This window comes from Plecotus auritus (assembly GCF_963455305.1).
Source record: "Plecotus auritus genome assembly, chromosome: X".
NCBI classification, from domain to species: domain Eukaryota; kingdom Metazoa; phylum Chordata; class Mammalia; order Chiroptera; family Vespertilionidae; genus Plecotus; species Plecotus auritus.
This window is the reverse complement of record NC_137784.1, coordinates 29374484-29399374: the sequence shown is the minus strand read 5'-3', so window position 1 is coordinate 29399374 and position 24891 is coordinate 29374484. Positions and strand designations below refer to the sequence as shown.

Sequence of the window (24891 nt, the reverse complement as noted above, 5' to 3'; positions counted from 1 at the left end):
TAGTTTTAACTAAAGCCTTTATATTATCTAGGAAGCCATATGAGAAAATATAATAGTGAGCTCTTGCATTTAAATTCAGAAATAAAATATTAAGTATAAATAATCACAAAAGTAGCTTGTATTATGAAACAACAAATTGTATTTTTTTGTCACTATCAAAGCACAAAAATAGCGAGCTATATTGTTAATACTATCACTGTTTTGAGAGGTGCTCTAAAATAGATTTGAGTATGCTTTGATCATTAGAACACATGCAAAAAATATTTAAAAAATAAAATGTAACATTTCTGAAGACACAAAGTTGGTGAACTAATAAAAATCCATAAAATAAATATTGATATATTTTCAGTTACCACAGAAATGTCATTTCTTCCTACATGTACAGTTGTAATTTAAATTATAAATTAGTTTTAATTATATATAAATTATAATTTAGTTATAATTTAAATTTTACATAATCCTAATAAATATTCTATCAGGTTTTTTCCAAAAGTAGTCAAGTATAGTATAAAGTTCATATGGATAAATAAACAGGGGAGAATAGGCAATAAAACTCTGAAAAGAGAATGTAATGTGAGAGAGGTATCCTTAACACATATTAAGGCACATTATAAAGCCTCTCTAATGGAGACAGTTTAGTTTTGGTCTTTATGACAGATTTAGTGGAATAGTAGAGATAACCCAGAAAGAACCCGAGTATATATGGCAGTGTAGTCATGACAATTTTGACATATCAAATCAGGGAGATAAGATGGGCTTTAGAATAAATCTGGAAGAAAGAAAGCCACTTGGATAAATGAAGGGAGCTACCATGTTCTTAGATTAAAAGACTCAATAGCTCAATATTTCTCAAATGCTAGTTGCCCCCATATCAACGTATAGTTCCAATACAATTCAAATTAAAGTCCTAGCAGGGGTGTATCTGCATGTCTGGAAATCCTAAAACTCGTGAAAGTGCAAAGAATCTGGAATAACTAAGAAAATGTTAAAGACCAGGAACATTTTTTGAAGACTTATGTTACCACATCCAGACTTGTCATATAGCTGTAATAGTTAAGATAGTATGATATTATTGCAAAGACAGAAGAATAGACAACTGGAACTGAAGAGAGAGTCCAGAAACAGACTCATAAACATACTGTCACTGGATTTGGGAGAAAAGTGTCACTGTAATTCAATGAAGGACAGGATGCCTTTTCTATAAAAAGTGCTAGGACGATCTGGTATATATAATGAATAAAACGGCCCTTGACTCCTACATGTCACCATATTTATAATTATTGAGGTATGTATCAGGAAAAGTAAATAAAAATTTTGTTAAAAAGAGGAATATATCTCCATGACTTCATACGCCAAGCTATCGAGATTATGGCCAGCATACAGTACCTAGATATCAGCTCTTTGTGAGAACTGCCTTCAACTGAAGTGTCACTGGACCAAGGTGAAACTCCTTTTCAGGGTACACTGCACTTAACAATGGATTGATGTGGGCAGTGGGGGAAGGAGGATGAAGCTATAATATCCTGGCCTCCTCATCCCAAATTGGGGCAACTTTGAATAGCTATATTAATTTTAGTGCTTGCCATTTTTTATCTGAAACCTTTGTACCTATCTTCTTCCTCTGTTCAGTCTTGTTTCATTTTCTTCCCCCAGTGGTGTAGACCATGAGAGCACTCCCTAATAAATGTCCTGCACACTAACCTCCTCCTCAGAGACTGCTTCCCAGGAAAACTGTTTTGTAACAGTGATAATTAAAATACTTCTGAGTGAAACATGAAGATATTTAAAATTTTTATTTCATTATTTATTGATTGATGTTTTACAGCTATCTTCTATTTATGACAGTATTGAGTAATTGGGTAGGAGCACAAGTCCTACATTCAAAGCCAAGCTCCAGCATATATTGGGGGTGTGGCCTTGGAACTAACTCCTACATGTCTCGGTATATTCATCTCTAACATCGGGGTATTAATAGAATCTATCAAACTGTTGGGAGGACTAAATCAATTACTATTTATAAAGTGCTTAAATAGGCCCTGGCAAACAGTACATTGCTATTGCTCATGGCAAGTAACACTGTTTTCCATTAAAATACTATTAAGTAATAATTATTTAGGTGACACAAAGGCATGCCAAAATTTGGAATATGAATGAATAATTGAAATTTGGTGATATTTTAAAAATTAAAATGTTGAATAAAATAAAGTATATAAAGGATTAGGGATATGACAAGGAAGAACGGGGTTCAATTATTTTAAAAATACAGATATATCTACAAAGTTGGATACTTTAAAATATAGATTTAATGTAAATACAGAAACATATCTACTGTTCTGTAAGAAATCCATTTCAAGAAAACTGGTATTTACCAAAGTAACAAGACTATTTAATCAATAAGCAATTGATAAAAATTAAAATAATTTGTCTAGTAAATGTTTCACCTAGATGACAAATGGATTTCAGAAGCAAAAAATTGTTACTTTTTAATTCATTTTTCAGAAATATATTCCCTGGAATGTACTGGCAGTGTGCTAGGTCTTATCTATGGTATATATATAAAAGCCTAAGCAACCTAATGACCAGTCAACTGGTCACTATGACATGCACTGACCATCAGGGGGCAGACACTCTACACAGGAGCTGTCCCCTGGTGGTCAGTGCACTCCCACAGCCAACCTCCCACGGCTGGCCAACCTCTCACAGCCCCTCCCCCCAGCTGGCTGGCCCCGATCAGCCCCAAATGATCACAGGCCAGGCCAAGGGACCCCACCCATGCACAAATTTGTACACCAGGCCTCTAGTTTCCTATAAAACAACAACAAAAAATCAGGAATCATCTTTGTATTTAGCTATCTTCACCTATACAAATAATACTAATAACCCATACTTATATATAAACTAGAAGCCTGATGCACGAAGAAGCCTTGGCTGCCGGAACCGCCTTTCCACTCTGGCCCAGCCCCTTTCTGCTCAGGCCCCGGAGCTGCCTCTTTCTGCTCTGGCCCCTCCTTCCCACATTGCCAGAGGCCCTGAGAGACTGGGAATGGGGCAGAACGCCTGTGTCCCGCCCCCGTCACTCAGTGGCTGAGTATGCAAATTAACCTGCATCTTTGTTGGGTTAATTTGCATATCACTCCTGATTGGCTGGTGGCGTAGCTGAAGTACGGTCAATTTACATGTTTGTCTATTATTAGGTAAGATTAGGGCTTAGACATGTATTCACATAAATAATTACATTTGTCCTTCAAAAAAATATCCTATTAAGTAAAACTAATTTTTCATTCTTTATAATGTCCAAAATGGGATATAGAAAGTACAGAAATTAGCTCAAGATAACACAGTTTCCCATAGCACAGTCAAAACCAGAACACAAATTCCCAGACTAAGAAGTTTAAAGTCCAATCCCTGTATTTTGGCTGCCCTTCCCAAGGTCATAGAGTGAATTTTATGCATATGTAGATGTATAAAGCAGCACCTTGTTCTCTCGTGATACAGTATGGTATATCATAATGGGGGGGGGGAAATATTTAGGTGGCTATCATTTAAATCAACATCTATTTAAATATTAGTGATCTTGAACATAGTTTCATTCTTTGGCCATCTGTACTTCCTCTTTTTTGAAAGGTTTTTTTACTCCTTTTAATGTATTGCAAATAAATAAAAGAAGAAGAGTTTGAAGTAATATACAAGAAGTTCAACTTTGCCATTAAGCAACTGTTTTGATTTAATGTAAGTTAATGTTGTTGAATTGCAATCTCATTGATTCAATAATAATAGTAATAACACCCACTCCACGGAGTTGTGAATTAATGAGATTTAGGATGCTGATAGAAATGATTACAGTAAATATAAATGAAAGTCATGAACCTATTTGTATTTGAGTGTCAGTAGTGGTTACTGATTTCAGTTACTACTTCTGTATTATGTTAATATAATTCATATTTTATCATATTTACATAACTATTATTAGATATTTTGCAATTAAAAACATTATTTTAAAACATTTTAAAGAAATTCATATTTTGGGGGCTTTTGATTTTTAAGCAACTTAATTATTTCTTATGCCTTAGATTTTTTTCCTATTCATCAGTATGCAGGTGGGATGATTAATATACATAAAAATAGATGTCCACTTTGTAATAATTTTTCAGGGAATCATTAGCTTTGCAAAGATGCAATTATTTTTCATAAGCATGAGTAACTTTAGTACACTAGTTACTTTTAATTTTTCAAAATCATCTTTGGCTGACACACTTATGCATTAAGTGGTAGGACAGTCAACTATTTTACAAGTTGTACTTATGTGGTATAGAAAGAAAAATAGCGAAGATATACTGAATATACATAAAGTTTACACTATCCATGTTTTTCTATCAACTTACTAAAATTTGTCAAAATTTTTAATTGGTGCATTTAATTTTTGTCAAATATTTATTAAGACAACAGACATTTTTCATCTTCTCTAAAATGTGATAGCATATAGAATGACAGAATATAAGGTAGAAATCCTGTACCGTGTGAGTATTCCAAACTCAGCTTGAAAGCAGTAGTCTCAATGAGGAAGCTATCGCACTGAATGCCAAGGGTGAGATTCTTCGGCATTTCCCGATCTAATAAAAGTACAAAGAGATATTATACTTCAATGTCACATTTAAAAGGGGGAAAAAAACATCAGTGAAGACTGAAACTGAATCAAAACTCTCCTCTAATGAGAAATTTCTCAGATGATTATTTTTAAAACATTATAAAATCAACTCATAAATCCTTGTAATTTTTATTTAAACTACTCAAATAACAGATATTACTGAGACCCTGTTTGAGCCAACAATTTAATTTGGATTGTAGTAGTTAATATTTACATATGCATAAATATACATTTATGAAACTAACAATAATTTAAAGCAATAAATACAAAATCAGTCAATTGTCCAAAACATACTAACTGGCTACATAACAGGTAATTGCTTTCAGGGCTACCACTTATAAAAGATAAAATCTCTATCAGCATAGGCATTTTTAACTTTAAGTATATTGAACTAGATATCAGCTGACACTATCCTTGGACAGAATTGGAAATGAATAATGTTACAACCCCTATGAAGGGGATTTTGTAACATACATTAAATAGTACATGTATGTATGTATGTGTGTGTGTGTGTGTGTGTGTATGTATGTGTATATATATATATATATATATATATATATATATATATATATATACTAGAGGCCTGGTACACAAAATTTGAGCATGGAGGGGGGTTGACCCTCAGCCCAGCCTGCACGCTTTCCAATCTTGAATCTCTCTCACAAGCCAGGACTGCTGGCTCCCAACCACTCGCCTGCCTGCCTGCCTGATTGCCTCTAACCACTTCTGCCTGCCAGCCTGATCACCCACTAACCACTCCCCTGCCAGCCAGATCAATGCCTAACTGTTCCCCTGCCAGCCCGATTGCCCCTAACTGCCCTCCCCTGCTGGCTGCTGGCCCGATCACCCCTAACTTCCCTCCATCGCCAGCATGGTTGCCCCTAACTGCCCTCCCCTGCTGGCCTGGTCCCCTCCAACTGCCCTCCTCTGCAGGCCTGGTCCCCCTGAACTGCCCTCCCCTGCAGGCCCAGTCACCCCTAACTGCTCTCCCCTGCTGGCCTGATCGCCCCCAACTGCCCTCCCTTGCAGTCCTGGTCCCTCCCAACTGCCCTCTCCTGCCGGCCATCCTGTGGCGGCCATCTTGTGTCCACATGGGGGCGGCCATCTTATGTGTTGGAGTGATGGTCAATTTGCATATCAACTCTTTATTAGATAGGATATTCCTATATAATAAAAGGCTAATATGCAAATCGACCAAACGGTAGAATGACTGGTCGCTATGACGATCACTGTCCACCAAGGGTCAGATGCTCAAAGAAGGAGTTGCCCCCTAGTGGTCCGTGTGCTCCCACAGAGGGAGTGCCACTCAGCCAAAAGCCGGGCTCATGGCTGGTGAGTGCAGCGGTGGTGGCAGGAGCCTCTCCCGCCTCCACGGCAGCACTAAGGATGTCTGACTGCAAGCTTAGGCCCAATCCCCAGAGGGAATGGGCCTAAGTCATCAGTCAGACATCCCCTGTGGGCTCCTGGACTGTGAGAGGGGACAAGCTGGGCTATGGGACCCCCCCAAGAGCACAAATTTTGTGCACTGGGCCTCTAGTCTATATATATAAAAGCCCAGCGACTGTTATGGCAGAACAACCAGAACGACCAGAACAACTGGTTGCTATGACATGCACTGACCACCAGGGGGTAGATGCTTAATGCGGAGATGCCCCCTGGTGGTCAGTGCGCTCCCACAGTGGGAGTGCTGCTCAGCCAGAAGCCAGGCTCATGTCTGGTGAGCACAGTGATGGTGGCGGGAACCTCTCCCACCTCCACGGCAGATCTAAGGAGCAGTGAGCCAAGTGCTTAGAAGTGAGCAGGTGGATGGTTAGGAGTGAGCAGGTGGGTGGTTAGGAGCAAGGGGTCCGAGATTGCGAAAGGGTGCAGGCCAGGCTGAGGGACACTCCCCCATGCAAGAATTTCATGCATCAGGCCTCTAATAGATAGATAGATAGATAGATAGATAGATAGATAGATAGATAGAGATAGATATAGGTATATACCGTGTTTCCCCGAAAATAAAACATCCTCCGAAAATAAGACCTACTTACAGGTTTCCTTCGGAGTGAAATATAAGGCACCCCCCAAAAAATAAGGCCCACAGGCTCTGTCTCAGAATGAAAATTAATTTACCGTAAACTGGTCGCTAGGGCCGCCCTGACTGGCGTCTAGCAACCAGTGACGTTACGCGGAGTCCTGACGTCACTGCTGTGTGGAGGCGGAGCGGAGGTCAGAGTGAGTGGTGAGCGTGGGGCGGGAGAGAGGAGGAGACTTTCGCCGATGCAAGTAGAAGAACAGGAGGATTGGAGCGGACGGGACGCGGCGAAGGTGGTGAGTGCTGGTCTGTCTCTGGTGACACTACCTGATGCTCGCGGCTGCCTTCATGATGACTGAAGGTTCTCAGTCAGTGGCAGACCCTGCTCCAGCCCAGATCCAGGCCCCAGCAAGCCCAGTGACAGTCCCCAGGCAGGCCCCAGGGGGTAAATGTCTGATAAAGGGGTAGGGGGATGTCTGGTGAAGGTGTTCAGTGGCACAGGGGTGGGGGGAGGGGGATCACTTAAAATGACACAGGAGGATCAGAGGGGACAATCAAAATGACACAGGAGGATTAAAAGGGGTTACTAAAATGGTAATCTCCCCTCTGATTCTCCTGTGCCATTTTGATTCCCTCTTCTGATCCCCCCTGTGTCATTTTGAGTGATCCCCCTCCCCCCACCATGATACCCCAATTCCTTTTTTTTACCCCTAGAAATGAGCGCAAAAAGAAAAAGCTACTCCGTGGAGTATAAGAAAGGAATCGTGGAAGACTCTTGGGGCCAAAATCTTACTGCTTTCTGCAAAGAGAAGATGTTGAGTATCCGATTGGCCTGAAAATGGCGAGCAGAGTATGGTAACCTCATTGAACAAGTGGACAAGGGAAATGCTCAAAAGCGCAAGTGTGGATCAGGTCGGCAACCATTATTTTCCGAGCTGGAAGACCTGATCTGTGAATGGGTTGTTGACAGGAGAGCAAAGGCTTTGGTTGTGAATAGGGCTCAGATTCAAGAATTTGCCCTTGCAGTGGCACCACAGTTTGACATAGCCCCCGAAGACTTCAAAGCATCACAACACTGGCTGGATAATTTCCTTCAGCGAAATGAACTGTCTTTAAGAAGATCTACAACATTGTTTAGGTTGGAAGATACTCAAGTTATTAAGCGAGCACTTGCATTCAAGTCCTTTATTGATGATGCTGACTTCTCTAAATACAATCTTTCCAACATGATTGCTATGGATGAAACTGCAGTGTTTATGGGCCAATCATCTCAAACAACAATTGAACAGCGGGGTGCCTCCTTGGCGTACATTCCCTCCACTGCTAACGAAAGTGCACATGTTTCCTGTATTTTGGCAATTCGTCTGGGTGGCACTAAAATCCCACCTTTAATCATTTCTAAGGGCAAGAAGGAAAAGATTGAATGTGTTTTGGGCATTTTTATTCTTGAAACTGAAAAAGCCTGGGCCACACAAGCAGTTATAAGGAAGTGGGTCAATTTAATGCTGCCGCTTGTTATGCGAGGGAGCCAAAGAGGTCTGCTAGTCTGGGATGCAGCCAGCACTCACCACGCTAAAGACATGAAGACATTTCTTCAAGAAAGAAAAATAGATCAGATAATGATTCCCGCAGGAACGACGGCCTATCTTCAGACTCTTGATATTGCAATAAACAAGCCATTCAAAGACAATTTGCGCATGGAAATTAATGACTACATTGAAAATAGAATGGAGAGAAATCAGCATGGAAACTTTGTGAAACCTAAACTGCAAGAAGTTGTGACTTGGGTGAAGAATTCATGGGAGAAAATCACTGACAGTTGCATTGCAAATGCACTGTGAGCAGGCTACCTTGACAAGAAGTACTCATTTAAAGACACTGCTATTGCTAAACATGAGAGATTTGGTCCACTAATTTTGAAAGAAATGGAGTCACAAGAAATTCACCAGGAAATTCAGGAATTGGATTGTTATGATGATGTTCCAGAAGATGATGACATGATTGTCATTAAATAAATGATTAAATTCTTGATACTGTAGGATTCACAGTTTGTCTGGTTTGTGTTGACCACTACCGTACTACCGTACCGTATACAGGTAATAAATTTCCTTTATTTTCATTTAACAATAAATGTGTACCGTATTCTTCTTCATGGAAAAATAAGACATCCCCTGAAAATAAGACCTAGGGTTTCTTTGGGGGCAAAAATTAACATAAGGCACTGTCTTATTTTAGGGGAAACACGGTATGTATTGCCTATCAATACTACTTGTGGAAATAAACCTTACATATATAGCTCAAATATAAAACAGTATGCATTGGGACATTATTTATATAGCATGTTATTGGAAACTAGAGGCTCGGTGTACAAATACATGCATTGGTGGAGTCCCTTGGCCTGGCCTGCAGGGATCTGGCTGAAACCTGCTCTCCGACATCCCCCAAGTAGTCCTGGGTTACAAGAAGGTGGTTCTCAGGTGACACACCCTGTAATCAGGCTCCCTCCTCTCTGTTTCTGGGTGCATCACTTAAGAACTGCAGCTGCCAAGTCACTGCAGCTCGGCAGCTCCTGTGTTGAGCATCTACCCCCTGGTGGTCAGTACACATCATAGCTATTGGTCACATAGTCACTTAGGTTTTTATATATATACATAATGAAAAGGTCCATGTACTAGAGATTAGTTGTAGATAAGCAATAGTTCAGCAAAAAATTGAGATAATAAAAAATCATTAAAATCAATGACAAAGGTGTCCATTAACTATTTCACTGGGATTCCAAACATATTGCTGGGTGACATTAGCAAGGTGTGAAAAATATTATGTAGTATTCTATCTTTGCATGAGATAGAGGATGAAACAGAAATGTGTGTGCATATGCATTTATTCACATGCAAACACTATGGATTAATCAGGATCAAATGAACATGGTCATTCAAGAGCTCGTTGAGAATGTGTTGACTGGTATAGGAATGGTAATGGGATTTGTTTAAAATAGAACTTTTTATATAGCTTTGAGTTTTGAACAATGCATATTCACAAATTAAAAAATTAAATTAAAATTTAAAAGTTTCAAAAAGCAAACCTTAAAATTGAATTAAAATTAAAATATAAGGAATCCATCTTTATATAAATTGACAACTCAACTATATAGAATAAAGAACTAATTAAAGAATACCAGATGTACTGGTTAATAATGTGGATTTTGTAATCAAAGAAAACATGATAATTTCAAGAGAAACATCAAAAGTGCTTTATTTAAAGTAATGTTCATCACTAGTTACACATTTCCCCCATCTTTCAGGTAATTTGTGGATACTGTCCCAATAGAACTTTTCTTGTTTTGAGGCAAACCATTCAGAGACCCAATTTTCCACTTCTTTGTACATTTTGAAGTGCTGCTCAGAAAGTGCGTGTGCCATCGATCCGAACAAGTGGTAATCTGAAGGAGCAAGGTCTGGTGAATACAGGGGGTAGGTTAATACTTCCCAGGCAAGATCTTTTAATGCGTCTTCAACTGGTTTTGAAGTGTGTGATGGTGCGTTATCATGAAGCAAAATTACTTTGCTGTATCTTCTGGCCCATTCTGGTTGTTTTATGATCAAAGCGTGGTTCAAATTGATTATTTGTTGTCGGTAGCAATCAGTATTAATGGTTTCATCTGGTTTTAGAAGCTCATAATACACCACACCTTCCTGATCCCACCAAACACAGAGCATTGTCTTCTTTCCAAAGCGATTTGGCCTTGTAGTCGATGTTGATGGTTGACCTGGATCAACCCATGATTTTGTGCATTTGGGATTCTCAAAATAAATCCACTTTTCATTGCCAGTCACAATTTGATGCAAAAAAGACTTTCTTTCATGCCTTTGGTTTTCCATTTGTCTTTTGTTCAGTTGATGTGGCACCCATTTTCCTACCTTTAAAATCTTTCCCATTGCTTGTAAATGATCGGAAATTGTTTACTGAGCAACATTTAATCTTTCTGCAAGTTATTTTTTAGTTTAACACATCTTCAACCAATAATGCTTGTAATTGTTGGTCTTCAAACTTTTTCGGTTGACCTGGACATTCTTTGTTTTTCACATTGAAATCTTCACTTTTAAATCATTTAAACAAGCGTTCACAAGTATCTTGAGATGGAGCATGTCCACCATAAACTTCCCGAAGTATACAATAACTTTGAGCAGCGCTTTTCTTCAAAATAAAGTAATGAATTAAAACTTCCCGCAAATGCTCTTTTTTGGCACAAAATTCGACATTTTTAAGTGTAAAAATATCTATGATGTTAACACCTTCAGCAAATTTGACATATGAAGTTTTGAAGCTTGCTGTCAATACAACAAAATAGCATGTGTATCAAATTTCATATATATCAACATATGTGCAACTCCATCTATTGAACAAAATCTGAATTATTAACTGGTACATCTGGTATTTTGGCCATAGTTTCTTAACTGTTCTATGTAGTGTAATATATTCTAGAAGGAAAACGTAATTGCAAAAAGAGCTTTAATTTTTTTAGTAGTTTTCAGTTAGTTTTTCTTTTTAGTAATTGTAAGAGTATAGTAATTTTGAAAATATTAGGGGTGTATGGCTATGATAGAGCAAATGAGTAATGAATTGATGTTTGGAGAACCAGGTTTTCATGTGGGAATAGGGAAAGTAAAGTAAGTTGAGGAAAAATGTAGGATATGAAGGGGAAGCACTAGTATGAAATAGTCCCATATAATAAAAGCCTAATATTCTAAGTGTCCTGTCGTCTGTTCAACCAATCAAAGCATAATGTGATAATGATATGCTAAGGCCACTCAACCACTCGCTATGATGTGCACTGACCACCAGGGGGCAGATGCTCCGACCAGTAGGTTAGCTTGCTGCTAAGGTTCGGTTGATCAGAACTGAGTGAGACAGGCCAGACATACCCTAGAGCCCTCCCACGGTCCCTCCCTGGCCCCAATCATGCACCGGTGGGGTCCCTTGGCCTGGCCTGTGCCCTCTCACAATCTGGGACCCATCAGGAGATGTTGGAGAGCCAGTTTCGGCCCAATCCCACAGGCCAGGCCGAGGGACCCCACTGGTGTACAGATTCATGTGCTGGGCCTCTAGTAATGTATAATAATTATATTTATTTGCTCAGTCCACTGCAAGGGATATCTCAGGAACAATGAGCACATTTAGTGCCCATATCATGGATTCTAAATACCTTGTTTCTATCAAGTGAGCCTTGGAAAAATGTATAATTTGAGCTTTACAGAAAGGTAAAGACAAGTTACCTGGAATATCTTATTGTGTCTCAAAATAATGAAATGTTCTAAAACTAATGGGAAACAATCCTAATGTGTCTATGACAGACAACAGAACCTCCACTAACATGAAGCAAAAATCAATAGGGCTGAAAACCAAGATGGTGTCATAGGTAAATGCCAGTACTCACAGCCTCTCACAACACATCAAAATTACAACTAAAATAAAGAATAATCATCATTTAGAACCACCTGAAATCTTGTTGAATGGAAGTCTTACAACGAGAGAAGTATAGAATAAAGCACACTGAGACGGGTAGGAGGGGGGAAGAGTAATAAATCTTTATTGTTCAGCTTATTACAGTTGTTTCTCTTTTTTCCCCCCATAGCTCCCCTCCACTCAGTTCCCACCCCACCCTCTGCCCTTACCCCCACTCCACTGTCCTCATCCATAGGTGTACGATTTTTGTCCCATCTCTTCCCACACCCTTTTCCCCCAAGAATTGTCAGTCCACTCCCTTCCTATGCCCCTGATCCTATTATATTCACCAGTTTATTCTGTTCATCAGACTTTTCATTCACTTGATTTTTAGATTCACTTGTTGATAGATATGTATTTGTTGTCACTTTGTTGTTCATAGTTTTTGTCTTTACCTTTTCTTCTTCTTCCTCTTCTTAAAGAATACCCTTTAACATTTCATATAATACTGGTTTGGCAGTGATGAATTCCTTTAGCTTTTACTTATCTATGAAGCTCTTTATCTGACCTTCAATTCTAAATGATAGCTTTTCTGGGTAGAGTAATTTGGTTGTAGGTTCTTGCTACTCATCACTTTGAATATTTCTTGCCACTCCTGTCTGGCCTGCATAGTTTCTGTTGAGAAATCAGCTGACAATTGTATGGGTACTCCCTTGTAGGTAACTGTTTTTCTCTTGCTGCTTTTAAGGTTCTCTCTTTGTCTTTTGCCCTTGGCATTTTAATTATGATGTGTCTTGGTGTGGTCCCCTTAGGATTCCTTTTGTTTGGGGTTCTCTACGCTTCCTGGACTTATAAGTCTATTTCTTTCACCAGGTAGAGGAAGCTTTCTGTCATTGTTTCTTCAAATAGGTTTTTAATATCTTTCTCTCTTTCTTCTTCTGGCACCCCCATAATTTGGATGTTGGTACACTTGAAGTTGTCCCAGAGGCTCCTTACACTATCTTCATATTTTTGGATTCTTTTTGCTTTTTGCTTTTCCGGTTGGGTGTTTTTGTTTCTTCGTATTTCAAATCTTTGATTTGATTATTGGGATCCTCTAATCTCCTGTTGGATCTCTGTATATTATTCTTTATTTCTGTCAGTGTATGCTAAATTTCTAGTGGGTCCTTTTTCATATCCTTGAGGGTCTCACTAAATTTATCAGTGATTTCTAGAAGATTCTTGAGTAACCTTATAACCATGGTTTTGAACTCTATATCCAGTAGTTCAGCCTCCCTAATTACCTGAGGTGGACACTCTTGGTGCACCCCTTTGTGGGCTGTGTGCACAGTCTTGTTGTAGTTAAGCCTTGATTGTTGTTGGTATCACTGGGAGGAATTGATCTCCAGGCCAATTGGTTGTGAGGATCAGTTGTGTCTATGATGGGAGAACTTCTGTGCTGGAGATACCCTTATGGGAGAAGACTTGCTTCAGTGGGGCTTTGGTGCTCACTGAGTCTGCCCCCTGAGTGTGTCTCTTATGGATCTGAAGAGTTGTAGTCTGGATGGTCTCTCTCTGACCACTGGTACATTGGCTCTTGGATCTCCAAGGAGAGAGGCCAACCAGCAGGAGCTACAGAGAGATCTGCAGATTCCTTCTCTTTGTTTGGGGTTTGGAGGTACTCAGATGAGGCCCAGCTCTGAAGCAATGGAAGCTGCTGTCGAGCCTTGGGTCTTCTTTTGGAGGCTCTGGGGCTCTTTGACCCAGCTGCAGTACGTTAGGTTTCAGATTGCAAAGAGCCAAGTCATTCATATGCAAAAGCCTCTGCACACAAATTGGGTGGGGCGGGGTCTCAGGAAATCACCAGGGTGGAGCAAACAGCAATGGCTGACCGTCAGCCCTGCCTGGAAGAGGTCCTGTGTCTCTGTGTCCCGTGGCACCATGCAGGAACAATGATCGCTGCAAGCACCTCTGAGAGAAAGCCACCCTTGAGTCTCGCCTGATGCTAGACAGTCCAGTTTCTCCCCATATGAGTCTGGGTCCCCAGAGTCCCACCTGGAACTGGAGTTTAGAGCAGTTGGGAGTGTGTGTCTCCCTCCCGACTGAAAAAGACTACAGCGTATTTAGTTGCCAGCCCTTTCTGCACGCGTGCCTCTATATGTCTGCACTTCACTTATGCACCTCCGCTCCTCCTCGGAGTCTTAGTGTGATTTTCTCTTTCCTTCTAGTTGTAGAATTTCCACTCAGCCAGCCTTCCCGTTTTTTTGGATGATACCCATTTTGTCTTTTAGTTGTAGTTTTGAAGTGGTTGTGTGAGGCAGAAAGTTCAGGTGCTTACCTATGCCGCCATCTTGGTTTCTCTCACATGTGGCATTTTTTTAAACCAGGAGGGATATCTTGGCAGTGGAGGCCTCCCATGAGAAGCAAGGGATCCAAGCCCCACCAAGACCCCAAGCCCAAAGTTCCAGAGCTGGGAAGAGAAGTCCCTGTAACTTCAGGCTATAAAAACACTGGGGGTTGAGGCTGAGTAACACAGAGACTGCTGGAGAACCAGGCATTTCCTCTTAAATGGCAGGTATACAAACTTGGACTTGGCCAATTCTATTCACTCAGCCCTGGTGATTCCCTGAGATGCTTCCCAATCCAATTTGCAGCCCCACCCAAGTTGTTGGCAGCAGCTTTACCATTTGAACGGTCTGTCCTGGCTCAGGCTTCAGACTTCCCTAAAGTTTCTCACTCAAGCAGTAGCTGGTATCAGCATGGTTCATACCTATAAATAAGAGTCCCAAGTCCCAGCACTAGCACCAGCCTGCCTTGCTTCCAAGTTGGGCCTCGCCTGGGCACTTCCAAGCCCAAAATAAGAAGAAGCCATCTGCAAATTGCTCCGTAGCTCCTGCTGGTGGTCCCAGGCACTGGCTGAATTTGCAACTACTTGGAGGCTCCAGAGCTAGAACATAACAGATTACAACTTTACACATCCATGAGCGACACACTCCAGGGGCAGACTCAGTGAGCACAAAAGCAAATCCTGCTCCATAAGGGTGTCTCCTACACTGCAGCTTTTCTACAGTAACCACAGCTGGTCCTCACAGCCAAATGGCCTGGAGGTCAATTCCTCCCAGTGACACCAACAGCAATCAAGGCTCAACTACAAGTCTGTGCACACAGCCCACACAGGGGTGCACTTAGAGTCCCCAAATTAGGTGACTGAGGAGGCTAAGCCAATGGTCTTTTCAGGACACCTACTACACAAGAACACTCTATCAACTCAAGGAGACTTAGCAGCTCTACCTAATAGGTAGAAACAAATACAGGGAAACAACAAAAATGGGGAGACAAAGAAACATGTCACAAATGAAAAAACAGAAGAAATCCCCAGAAAATAAATGAAATGGAAGGAAGCAAACTTCTGGATACAGAGTTCAAAACAGTGCTTATATGATTGCTCAAGGATCTTATGAGAGCGTCAAGAAACTTAATGAGAGCTTCAAGGGACCTAGTGAGATTTTCAAGAATCTTAGTGAGAATTTCATATATAAAAAAAGACCAGTCAGAGATTAAGCATATATTAACTGAAATGAAGAAGAATTTATAGGGGTTCAACAGTAGAGGATTTCGATAATGAAATCAATGATTTGGAATATGAGGAAGCAAAAACCATCTAATCTGAAGAGAAAAATAAAAAAGATTCCAAACATATGAAGATAGTGTAAGGAGCCTCTGGGACAACTTCAAAAGTACCAATATTCACATTCTGAGGGTGCCAGAAGGAGAAGAGGGAAAGCAAGATATTGAAAAGCTATCTGAAGAAATAATGTCAGAAAACTTCCCCTACCTGATGAAAGAAACAGACTTACAAGTCCAGGAAGTGCAGAGAGTCTCAAACAAGAGGAACCCAAAGAGGCCCACACCAAAACACATCCTAATTAAAATACCAAGGGTTAAAGACAAAGAGAAAATCTTAAAAGCAGCAAGAGTAAACAGTTAACTACAAGGGAGCACCCAGAAGACTGTCAGCTGACTTCTCAACAGAAACTTTGCAGGAAAGAAGGGAGTGGCAAGAAATATTCAAAGTGATGAATAGAAAGGACCCATAAACTGCCCAACAAAGCTATCATTTAGAATTGAAGGTTAGATAAAGAGCTTCACAGACAAAAAAAAAAAAGCTAAAGTAGTTAGACACCACCAAATCAGTATTGCATGAAATGTTGAAGGGTATTTTTTAAGAACAGGAAGAAGAAGGAGGAGGAAAAGAAGAAGGAGGAAGAGACGAAGTAATAGATAAAAATATGAACAATAAAATGGCAATAAATACATATCTATAAATAATTGAATCTACAAATCAAAATAAATGAATGAGGAATCTAATGAACAAAATGAACTGATGAATAAAGTAGAACAAGAGGCATGGAAACATGGAATAGACTGAGGAATATCAGATGGAATGAGGGAGGGGAGCAGGGAGAAATTAACCAAAGATCTTATATGAATACTAGAGGTCTGGTGAATGAAATTCATGCACAGATAAAGTCCCTAGGCCTGGCTGGCAATCAGGGCTGATCCAGGCCTTCCGGCTTCCAGCCAGGGCCTTCCTTCATTCTACACCACCCCCTGGTGGTCAGCGAATGTCATAGCGAGCAATCAAACTCCCCGTCTCTCACTCAAACTCCCGAGGGGACAATTTGCATATTGGCCTTTTATATATATATATATAGACTAGAGGCCCAGTGCACTAAGTTCATGCACAGGTTGTGTGTGTGTGTGTGTGTGCGTCCTTCAGCCCTGCCTGCACCTTCTCCAGTCTGGGACCCCACAAGGGATGTCTGACTGCCCATTTAGGCCCAATCCAGGACTGCTGGCTCCCAACCACTCGCCTGCCTGCCTACCTGATTGCCCCTAACCGCTTCTGCCTGCCAGCCTGATCACCCCCTAACCCAGTGGTTCTCAACCTTTCTAATACCGCGACCCCTTAATACAGTTCCTCATGTTGTGGTGACCCCCAACCATAAAATTATTTTCGTTGCTACTTCATAACAGTAATTTTGCTACTGTTAATGAATAGTGATGTAAATATCGCAACCCACAGGTTGAGAACTGCTAGCAGGGTCGCCTAAGATCATTGGAACATAAGAAAACACAGATATTTACATTATGAGTCATAACAGTAGCAAAATTACAGTTATGAAGTAGCAACGAAAATAATTTTATGGTTGGGGTCACTACAACATGAGGAACTGTACTAAAGGGTTGCAGCATTAGAAAGGTTGAGAACCACTGCCCTAACCACTCCCTGCCAGCCTGATCAACTCCTAACTGCTGTCCTGCCATCCTGATTGCCCCTAACTGCCCTCCCCTGCCAGCCTGGTCGCCTCTAACTGTCTTGTCCTGCAGGCCTGGTCACCCCAACTGGCCTCCCCTGCTGGCTCGGTCACCCCTAACTACCCTCCCCTGCAGGCCTGGTCCCCCCCAACTGCCCTCCCCTGCTGGCCTGGTCGCCCTTAACTGCTCTTCCCTGCTGACCTGGTTCCTGCCAACTGCCCTCCCCTGCAGGTCTGTTCCCCCAAACTGCCCTCCCCTGCAGGCCTGGTTGCCTCCAACTGTCCTCCCCTGCAAGCTGGGTCCACCCCAACTGTCTTTCCCTGCAGGCCTGGTTTCCCCCACTGCCCTTGCCTGCAGGCCTGGTTCCTCCCCTCCCAACTGCCCTCTCCTGCAGGTCTGGTCCCCCCCAACTGTCCTCCCTTGCAGGCCTGCCCCCCCCCCAACTGCCCTCCCCTGCTGGCCTGGTTGCCCCTAACTGCTCTCCCCTTCTGGCCTGGTTCCCCCTAACTTCCCTCCCCTGCAGGCCTGGTCCCCTCCAACTGCCCTCCCTTGCAGGCCTGGTCACCCCCAATGGCCCTCCCCTGCAGGCCTGGGTCCTCCCTAACTGCCATCCCTACAGGCCTGGTCCCCCCCCCCAACTGCCCTCCCCTGCAGGCCTGATCTCCCTCAACTGCCCACCTCTGCTGGCCCAGTCATCCCTAACTTCCCTCCCCTGCAGGCCTGATCTCCCCCAACTGCCCTCCCTTGCAGGCCTGGTCCCTCCCAACTGCCCTCCCCTGCTGGCCATCTTGTGGCGGCCATCTTGTGTCCACGTGGGGGCATCCATCTTTGACCACATGGGGGTGGCCATCTTGTGTGTTGGAGTGATGGTCAATTTGCATATTACTCATTTATTAGATAGGATATGCATTACCTATGAACACAGACAATAGGGTGGTAAAAGCCTGGGGCAGGGCTGGAACTGGGTGGAAGGGGTACACGTTGTGGGGGGGGGGGAATAAAAGGACATCTGTAATACTCTCAACAATAAAGATTTTTTAAAAACCCCGAAGACTTAGAAATGAGAAAAATAAAAGAGGGCTGAAAGAAGAAATAAACAAATATACCATTGAAGTTGTGTGCTTTAACATCACCCTCTTAGCAGCTGAGAGACCTATTAGTCAGAAAATCTGCAAGGATATAGAAGACCTAAAATTAAGTGACAGAATTTAAATAACATATTTAGTAGAATACTCCACAAAACAGCAGAGGAATATCTGTTTCAAGCTACTATGGGACATTCAGTAAGATAGACCATATTCTGGGTCATAAGACAAACCTTAACAAATTTAAAGTAATCTAAGTCCTACAGATTGTGTTTCATTGACCAGAAGAGATCAATAACAGAAAGACAAAGGGGAAAAGGGGGAAGGAGTCCTGAACTGTCTTTTCCCACTCTGCTCTGGCACCACTCTTTAAATGTCTTCTCAAAACCAATGAAAATTGACTATAATTCAAAAACTCAGCAAATTCAATAATCCTAAATCCAAGAGGGAAAAGGGAAAAGAGTGAGATATTATTCTTTTCTGTTTATGTAAAAGCTATGGGTTTGTACAAATATTAGCTCTAGTTCTTTTACTAGTAAATTGCTCAAAAAGCTATAAGTTCTGGAAACAGAGAAATCCACAGAAGGAATAAATGGGTGTAAAAGTAATTTCTGTTAACATTTTTGTTTTGTTTTGTTTCCTCAAACTCAGGAACATTACCCCAAAATATAGTGACAATGACACTTTTATACAAAGGGATCAAGTAGCCTACCCTGAATAGAGTGGGCCATCAGACAATGCTCATTCAGTGATCAAAGAATCTAGAATCATTGGCTGGAAGCAACCTTAGAGACCTCCCATTGTGTTAGGAAATACAGAAGGCCCCCAAATAGAAATTCTTTGACCAAGGTCACAAAGTTTGTGTCTTCTGAATTTAGATAGCCAAATATTTTATACATTGAATACTCTATAGTCAAATGTGATAGTGTGATGAATATTTGAAAATAAGAAAAGCTGAGATGTAAAAGATAAAAAAAAAAAAATGATCCATGAGTCTGTACTCATGGGGGAAGGGGAGGAAAAATGTCTTTCTTTCTCTCTATATGGATATATATATATATATATATATATATATATATATATCCAAGCTAATAAAATCATCAAGGATAATAGACATTATAATTAATATTGGTAGGGAAACAACAGATACTAAAACCATCTAGGAAAGGTTATAAGGCAGGAGGGTATTCATATTGTCTTAATTTATCACCCCCCAAATTATTATTAGTTATAAGGAAAAAAGATGACCTTTACACTATACCAAACAGTCTGGAAGACATGACCTTAACCAAGTGATTAAACTTAGCTTCCCCATAATGGGACTGACATTTGGTGCCTCCTGATGTGTTATAATGAGAAATACACATCTCCTATATGGTATTCTTACCAAAATGCTTAGTTTGAACTTGAAATAATAAAGAAACAACAAGGAAATCTACAATGTGCAATCCTATCTAATAAAAGTGTAATATGCAAATTGACCATCACTCCAACGCACAAGATGGCTACCCCCATGTGGTCAAAGATGGCTGCCCCCATGTGGACACAAGATGGTCACCAGAAGATGGCCAGCAGGGGAGGGCAGTTGGGAGGGACCAGGCCTGCAAGGGAGGGCAGTTGTGGGTGATCATGCCAGGAGGGGAGAGCAGTTTGGGGGGACCAGGCCTGCAAGGGAGGGCAGTTGGGGGCAATCAAGCCTGCAGGGGAGGGAAGTTAGGGATGACCAGGCCATCAGAGGAGGGAAGTTGGGGGCGACCAGGCCTGCAGGGAAGGATAGTTGGGGGGGACCCAGGCCTGCAAGGGAGGGAGTTTGGGGGGGATCAGGCCTGTAGGGGAGCGCAGTTGGGGGTGACCAGGCCAGCAGGGGAGGGCAGTTAGGGGCAAACATGCTGGCAGGGGAGCAGTTAGGCATCAATCAGGCTGGCAGGGGAGTGGTTAGGGGGGATCAGGCTGGCAGGCAGAAGCGGTTAGGGGCAATCAGGAAGGCAGGCAGGCAAGCAGTTGGGAGCCAGCAGTCCTATCGGGATCGGGCCTAAATGGGCAGTCAGACATCCCTTGAGGGGTCCCAGATTGGAGATGATGCAGGCTGGGTTGAGGGACACTCCCCCCACTCCTGTGCACGAATTTCGTGCACCGGGCATCTAGTATTCTATAAGACAACTGGCCTGGACTCTTCAAAATGCCAATATCATAAAAGACAGAAAAAGGTAGGAGGGGACCTTTAGATTAAATGAGACTTAAGAGATCTGATAACCAAATGCAGTGCATAATCCTTGATTGGATCCTGGGTTGGAAAAAAGAGAAACTAAGATATAAAGAGACTGTTATATATTTGATACTTCAAATTCCCTACCTACTAATCTCCAATCTCCCAATGCTGCTTACTTATTCATTCAAATATTGAAATAGCTGATTGTATGAATTTGGGAGAGATTTTGAGAGTGTGGGACTTCTTCTTACACCTATTTATCTCTCTTCTTATGTATAAAGTTATGCACACCTTGACTGGCAGTTTACAATGATCACTACATATTTAACATCAATATTTATTCAGCTCTGGAGATACTTTAGTTAAGATTCAGAGGGCCTCCAGGAACAAGATTTTCATAAACTAATTCTAACATGTAAAATCAAATACACTAAGTAGTGCCTCTCTATGTCCTGCAGGTATGATTAACTTATAACTATGCTATATAGTGTATGCTTTATTATTTTACTGCTAGTGAAAACCAAGGTTATAATTAACTGAATAAACAACAGCTTAATATAGTACTATGTTTACATTTGTCAACCCACAAAATGAAAGTTGATGTTTATAAAACTAATATATTGTGTTGATTGGCATAAACACCTTTATCCTTACTTTTATTTTATTTTGCTCTTCAATAAAACTACCCAATGCAATGTAAAGTTCATGTACCATAGAATTATACATTTGAAACCTATAGAAGCTTATTAACCAATATCACCCCAATAACTTTAATTAAACAACTACTGATGTCTGGAAAAGAACCCACTTATATTTAAACATTTAAATAAAATCACTAATAACATATTTAAGTTTGGATTAAATAAAAAGATTGAATAATCTCAATACTACAGATATTTTAGTAGAAAAGTAATCAAAACTTTGCATGTACCAACTAATATATGCAACTTTTAGGTATATAATCCATAGTGGTATTTCACATGTAGAATACCACACAAAAATCAAAATACAATGCATATATGTACGTATATTACAAATACAGGTAGTTTTGAAATGTGCATGTGAGAGTTTTCAGCACAAAATAGATGCTCATTAAATAGTCAGTGACTAAATATTCAACTCCTGCTTTATCAACATATATTCTAACATTGAACTACTCATTTAGGTAAGAATAAAGCTATCCTATATAATAAAAGCCTAATATGCTAAGTGTCCGGTCGTCCGTTCAACCAATCAAAGCATAATATGCTAATGATATGCTAAGGCCGCTCAACCGCTAGCTATGACTTACCACCAGGGGGCAGACACTTGACCAGTTGACCAGCTGCTATGACATGCACTGACCACCAGGGGGCAGATGCTCTAACTGGTAGGTTAGGTTGCTGCTGGGATCCAGCTGATCGGGACTGAGCGAGATGGGCCAGACATGCCCTAGAGCCCTCCCGTAGTCCCTCCCCGTCTGGCCAACTTCCCATGTCCTTCCCCAGCCCTAATCATACACCAGTGGGGTCCCTAAGTCTGGCCTGCCCACTCTCACAATCTGGGCTGAGGGGACCCCCCCCCCGACTGCATGAATTTCATGCACCGGGCCTCTAGTTAGTTAATATAACCCCTGCCATTGACATGCACACAATTTAGCAGGTTTGGAATATTGTTATACAAGCAAGAGCACACACATACATATAATGGAGATGTGTCTTAAATTCTTAATGCATACACCAGGCCCTAATTTCCAATGTTTTAACTCAGATCTTTGCTTCTCATTCATAACTATCTTCCCCTTTTCCACCTTTATTAAGAAGGGTGAAAACTTCAGAGCAGAGGGCTGGGGTGCAGGGCATAATTACTGATGAGAGAGGATTGTGAAAATGAGTTCAAGGATACCAGTCAGTGAGCAAGGGTGCATGTCCAGGCTGAACAAGGAGGCCAAGAAGGGAAATCTAAGTATATATGGATCAGGCAGACAATTTAGAATGACAGTTAGATGGTCCTGGAGAAGACAGCTCGACATGATGAGTTCAAGACCCTGTTCCTTCACTTATAGGGTAGAACAAAAAGTAGGTTTACAGTTGTTTGTATAGAAAATAATACAGTAATGAATAAATAGTAATATAAGAATAAACTGTTTTATATACTCACAACTGTAAACCTACTTCTGCCCCACCTTGTATGGCTTTGGGAAATTTCTAAGCTTCAGGTACCACATCTGGAAATACTCCAAGATTTTTTTAAAAGATTGGGGACAGTCATGTTTACAGAGCTCAAGTGTGGTGCATGTCGGGTACAAAACAAATCCTAGTTTCCTAGGCAATTTGAGAGCTTTTCTGCAGCAATTGACTTTTCTTAGGACTCATTAATGCTTTGTGCTGGGACATCACTGTTATTCTCCAAGTGTCAGCCCATCTCCTCTCTAGCCACCCTATCTCATTCACCTTTGCAAGTTGGCCTGGATTAAGATATGAATAGACCCCTGAAATATAATGTTTTCAACACCTTGCTTTGCATACTATTCACGTGAATGAACTTTATGCAAAGACAACACACAATAGAATTAAAGAACTGAATAGAGTTTAATGAAATAGAATTAGAAGATTCTTTGAAAACCAAAGCAATACTTCTTAGAGAAGTGATTAAAATGGAAATAGCCAAAATATCAGCAGAAGAAAAGATGTTAGAGAATAGGGCAATATGAAAGTTTGATCATAAGTTTGCAACTCTAAAAATGTTGCATTCTTGGAAAAATATCTATCTATCTATCATCTATCTATCTAAAGAGAAATGAGTAAAGCAGGACCTAAAATACTGTGAGATCTCTTGCACCCTCTTGGTACTATATTATGAGTCTTACTATTAACTTTCCTAAGGGGATTCTGTGAATTCTGTAGCATCTGCAGGGACATTCACATCTTTTGAAACATTTTAAGACATTTACAAATATTTAAATGAGAAGGTATTAATTTAGTAACTTTTTAATGAGTATATTTGGCCTATATGTTAAATATTATCATGTTTCCCTGTGGCCCTTCAACAATTCAGGCCAAATTATGAGGCCTAGTTGCCAAGGAATATGAGTACAGGAAGACATGTACATGGTAGCTAAAAAAAAAAAAAAAAAAAAAAGTCCACAAAAGTAAAAAGGAGAAGGTTATGACACAGAGAGAGACTGCATCACCAAGAAAAGGAAAGGATAAAGCTTTTCATAAAGGAAAGAGAGAAAGTGGAAGAAAGAAAGAGTACATCAGTGTCTTTCTTTGTGCCTGGTCTCCTCAGGTTGAAGGAAGAAGAGGAAGAATCTGAAAGCCTGAGCATTTACCCAAGAGAGTGAGTTTACATAAAAGAAACTTTTAAACTGCAAAATAAAAATACATCTTAATTGTCAAGCTTACTGTTTTTCCTGTTAATAGCAGAAAAAAAATTTGGAGCAACTAAAGAAAATTAAGAAGCCACAAATTATTTCACCATTTATTTTTAATGTTAAAAATCTTGATCCAATATGTTTTATTAATGCTCTCATAGTTATGACTTGGCTGCGCCTACCCTGAACATTTCATTTCCTGGTTTGATGCATCTGTTACCCTGGTGTGCTTTCACACCAGTAATTCTGAGTCCTATAACTGGTGGAAACTCCACAAACACATATTTGGGGCGGGGGGGGGGGGGGGGCTATCTAAATGTGTGGTTTGCAATCCCAGCCAAATGCAATACAGTTATATTTGAATTTTGTTATCTGCATCTTTCTTTCCCTCTAGCAGTTATTTCAAACCACTGTGACATTCTTCAAATCTCCTGTTACATCTCCTTTTCTCAGGAGATGAAAATCTACACAAAACTGCTCTTAATTGCCAAGCCCTTCTACTACCAATCAATTTGTCTATATTCACATTTGTTTTATCTTGCCCCTCTGGTTCATGGCTCTTTTTTCTACCTCAACTCTGATCTCAGCCCTGTGGGAGATCAGTTTGCAACTCTAAAAATGTTGCATTCTTGGAAAAATATCTATCTACTCATCAGTTAAACCTTACCTCCTTTACAGCTTTCATTCCTGCTCAGTCCTGGCTTCTTTGTTCTGCTGATATACATGCTCAAGTCTCTTCCATACTAAAATGCTGACTTCCCTGGGCCAGCAATCAACTGCTAGTAAACATTAGCATGTCTCTCCTTACCACAGCCAAAGTATTCGTAAGGGAATTTTACA

General features: G+C 40.8%; 1 protein-coding gene across 1 annotated transcript in view; it reads right to left on the bottom strand.

The window, feature by feature from the left end:
• CFAP47 (cilia and flagella associated protein 47) overlaps window positions 1-24891 on the bottom strand; it is a gene marked incomplete at both ends in the record, with an annotated part of 517322 nt that overhangs the window by 66710 nt on the left and 425721 nt on the right. Inside the window, one exon of the mRNA XM_080652339.1 lies at window positions 4515-4610. Within this exon, the coding sequence (XP_080508465.1) occupies window positions 4515-4610 (96 nt within the window). The remainder of the gene's footprint in view (window positions 1-4514; window positions 4611-24891) is intronic.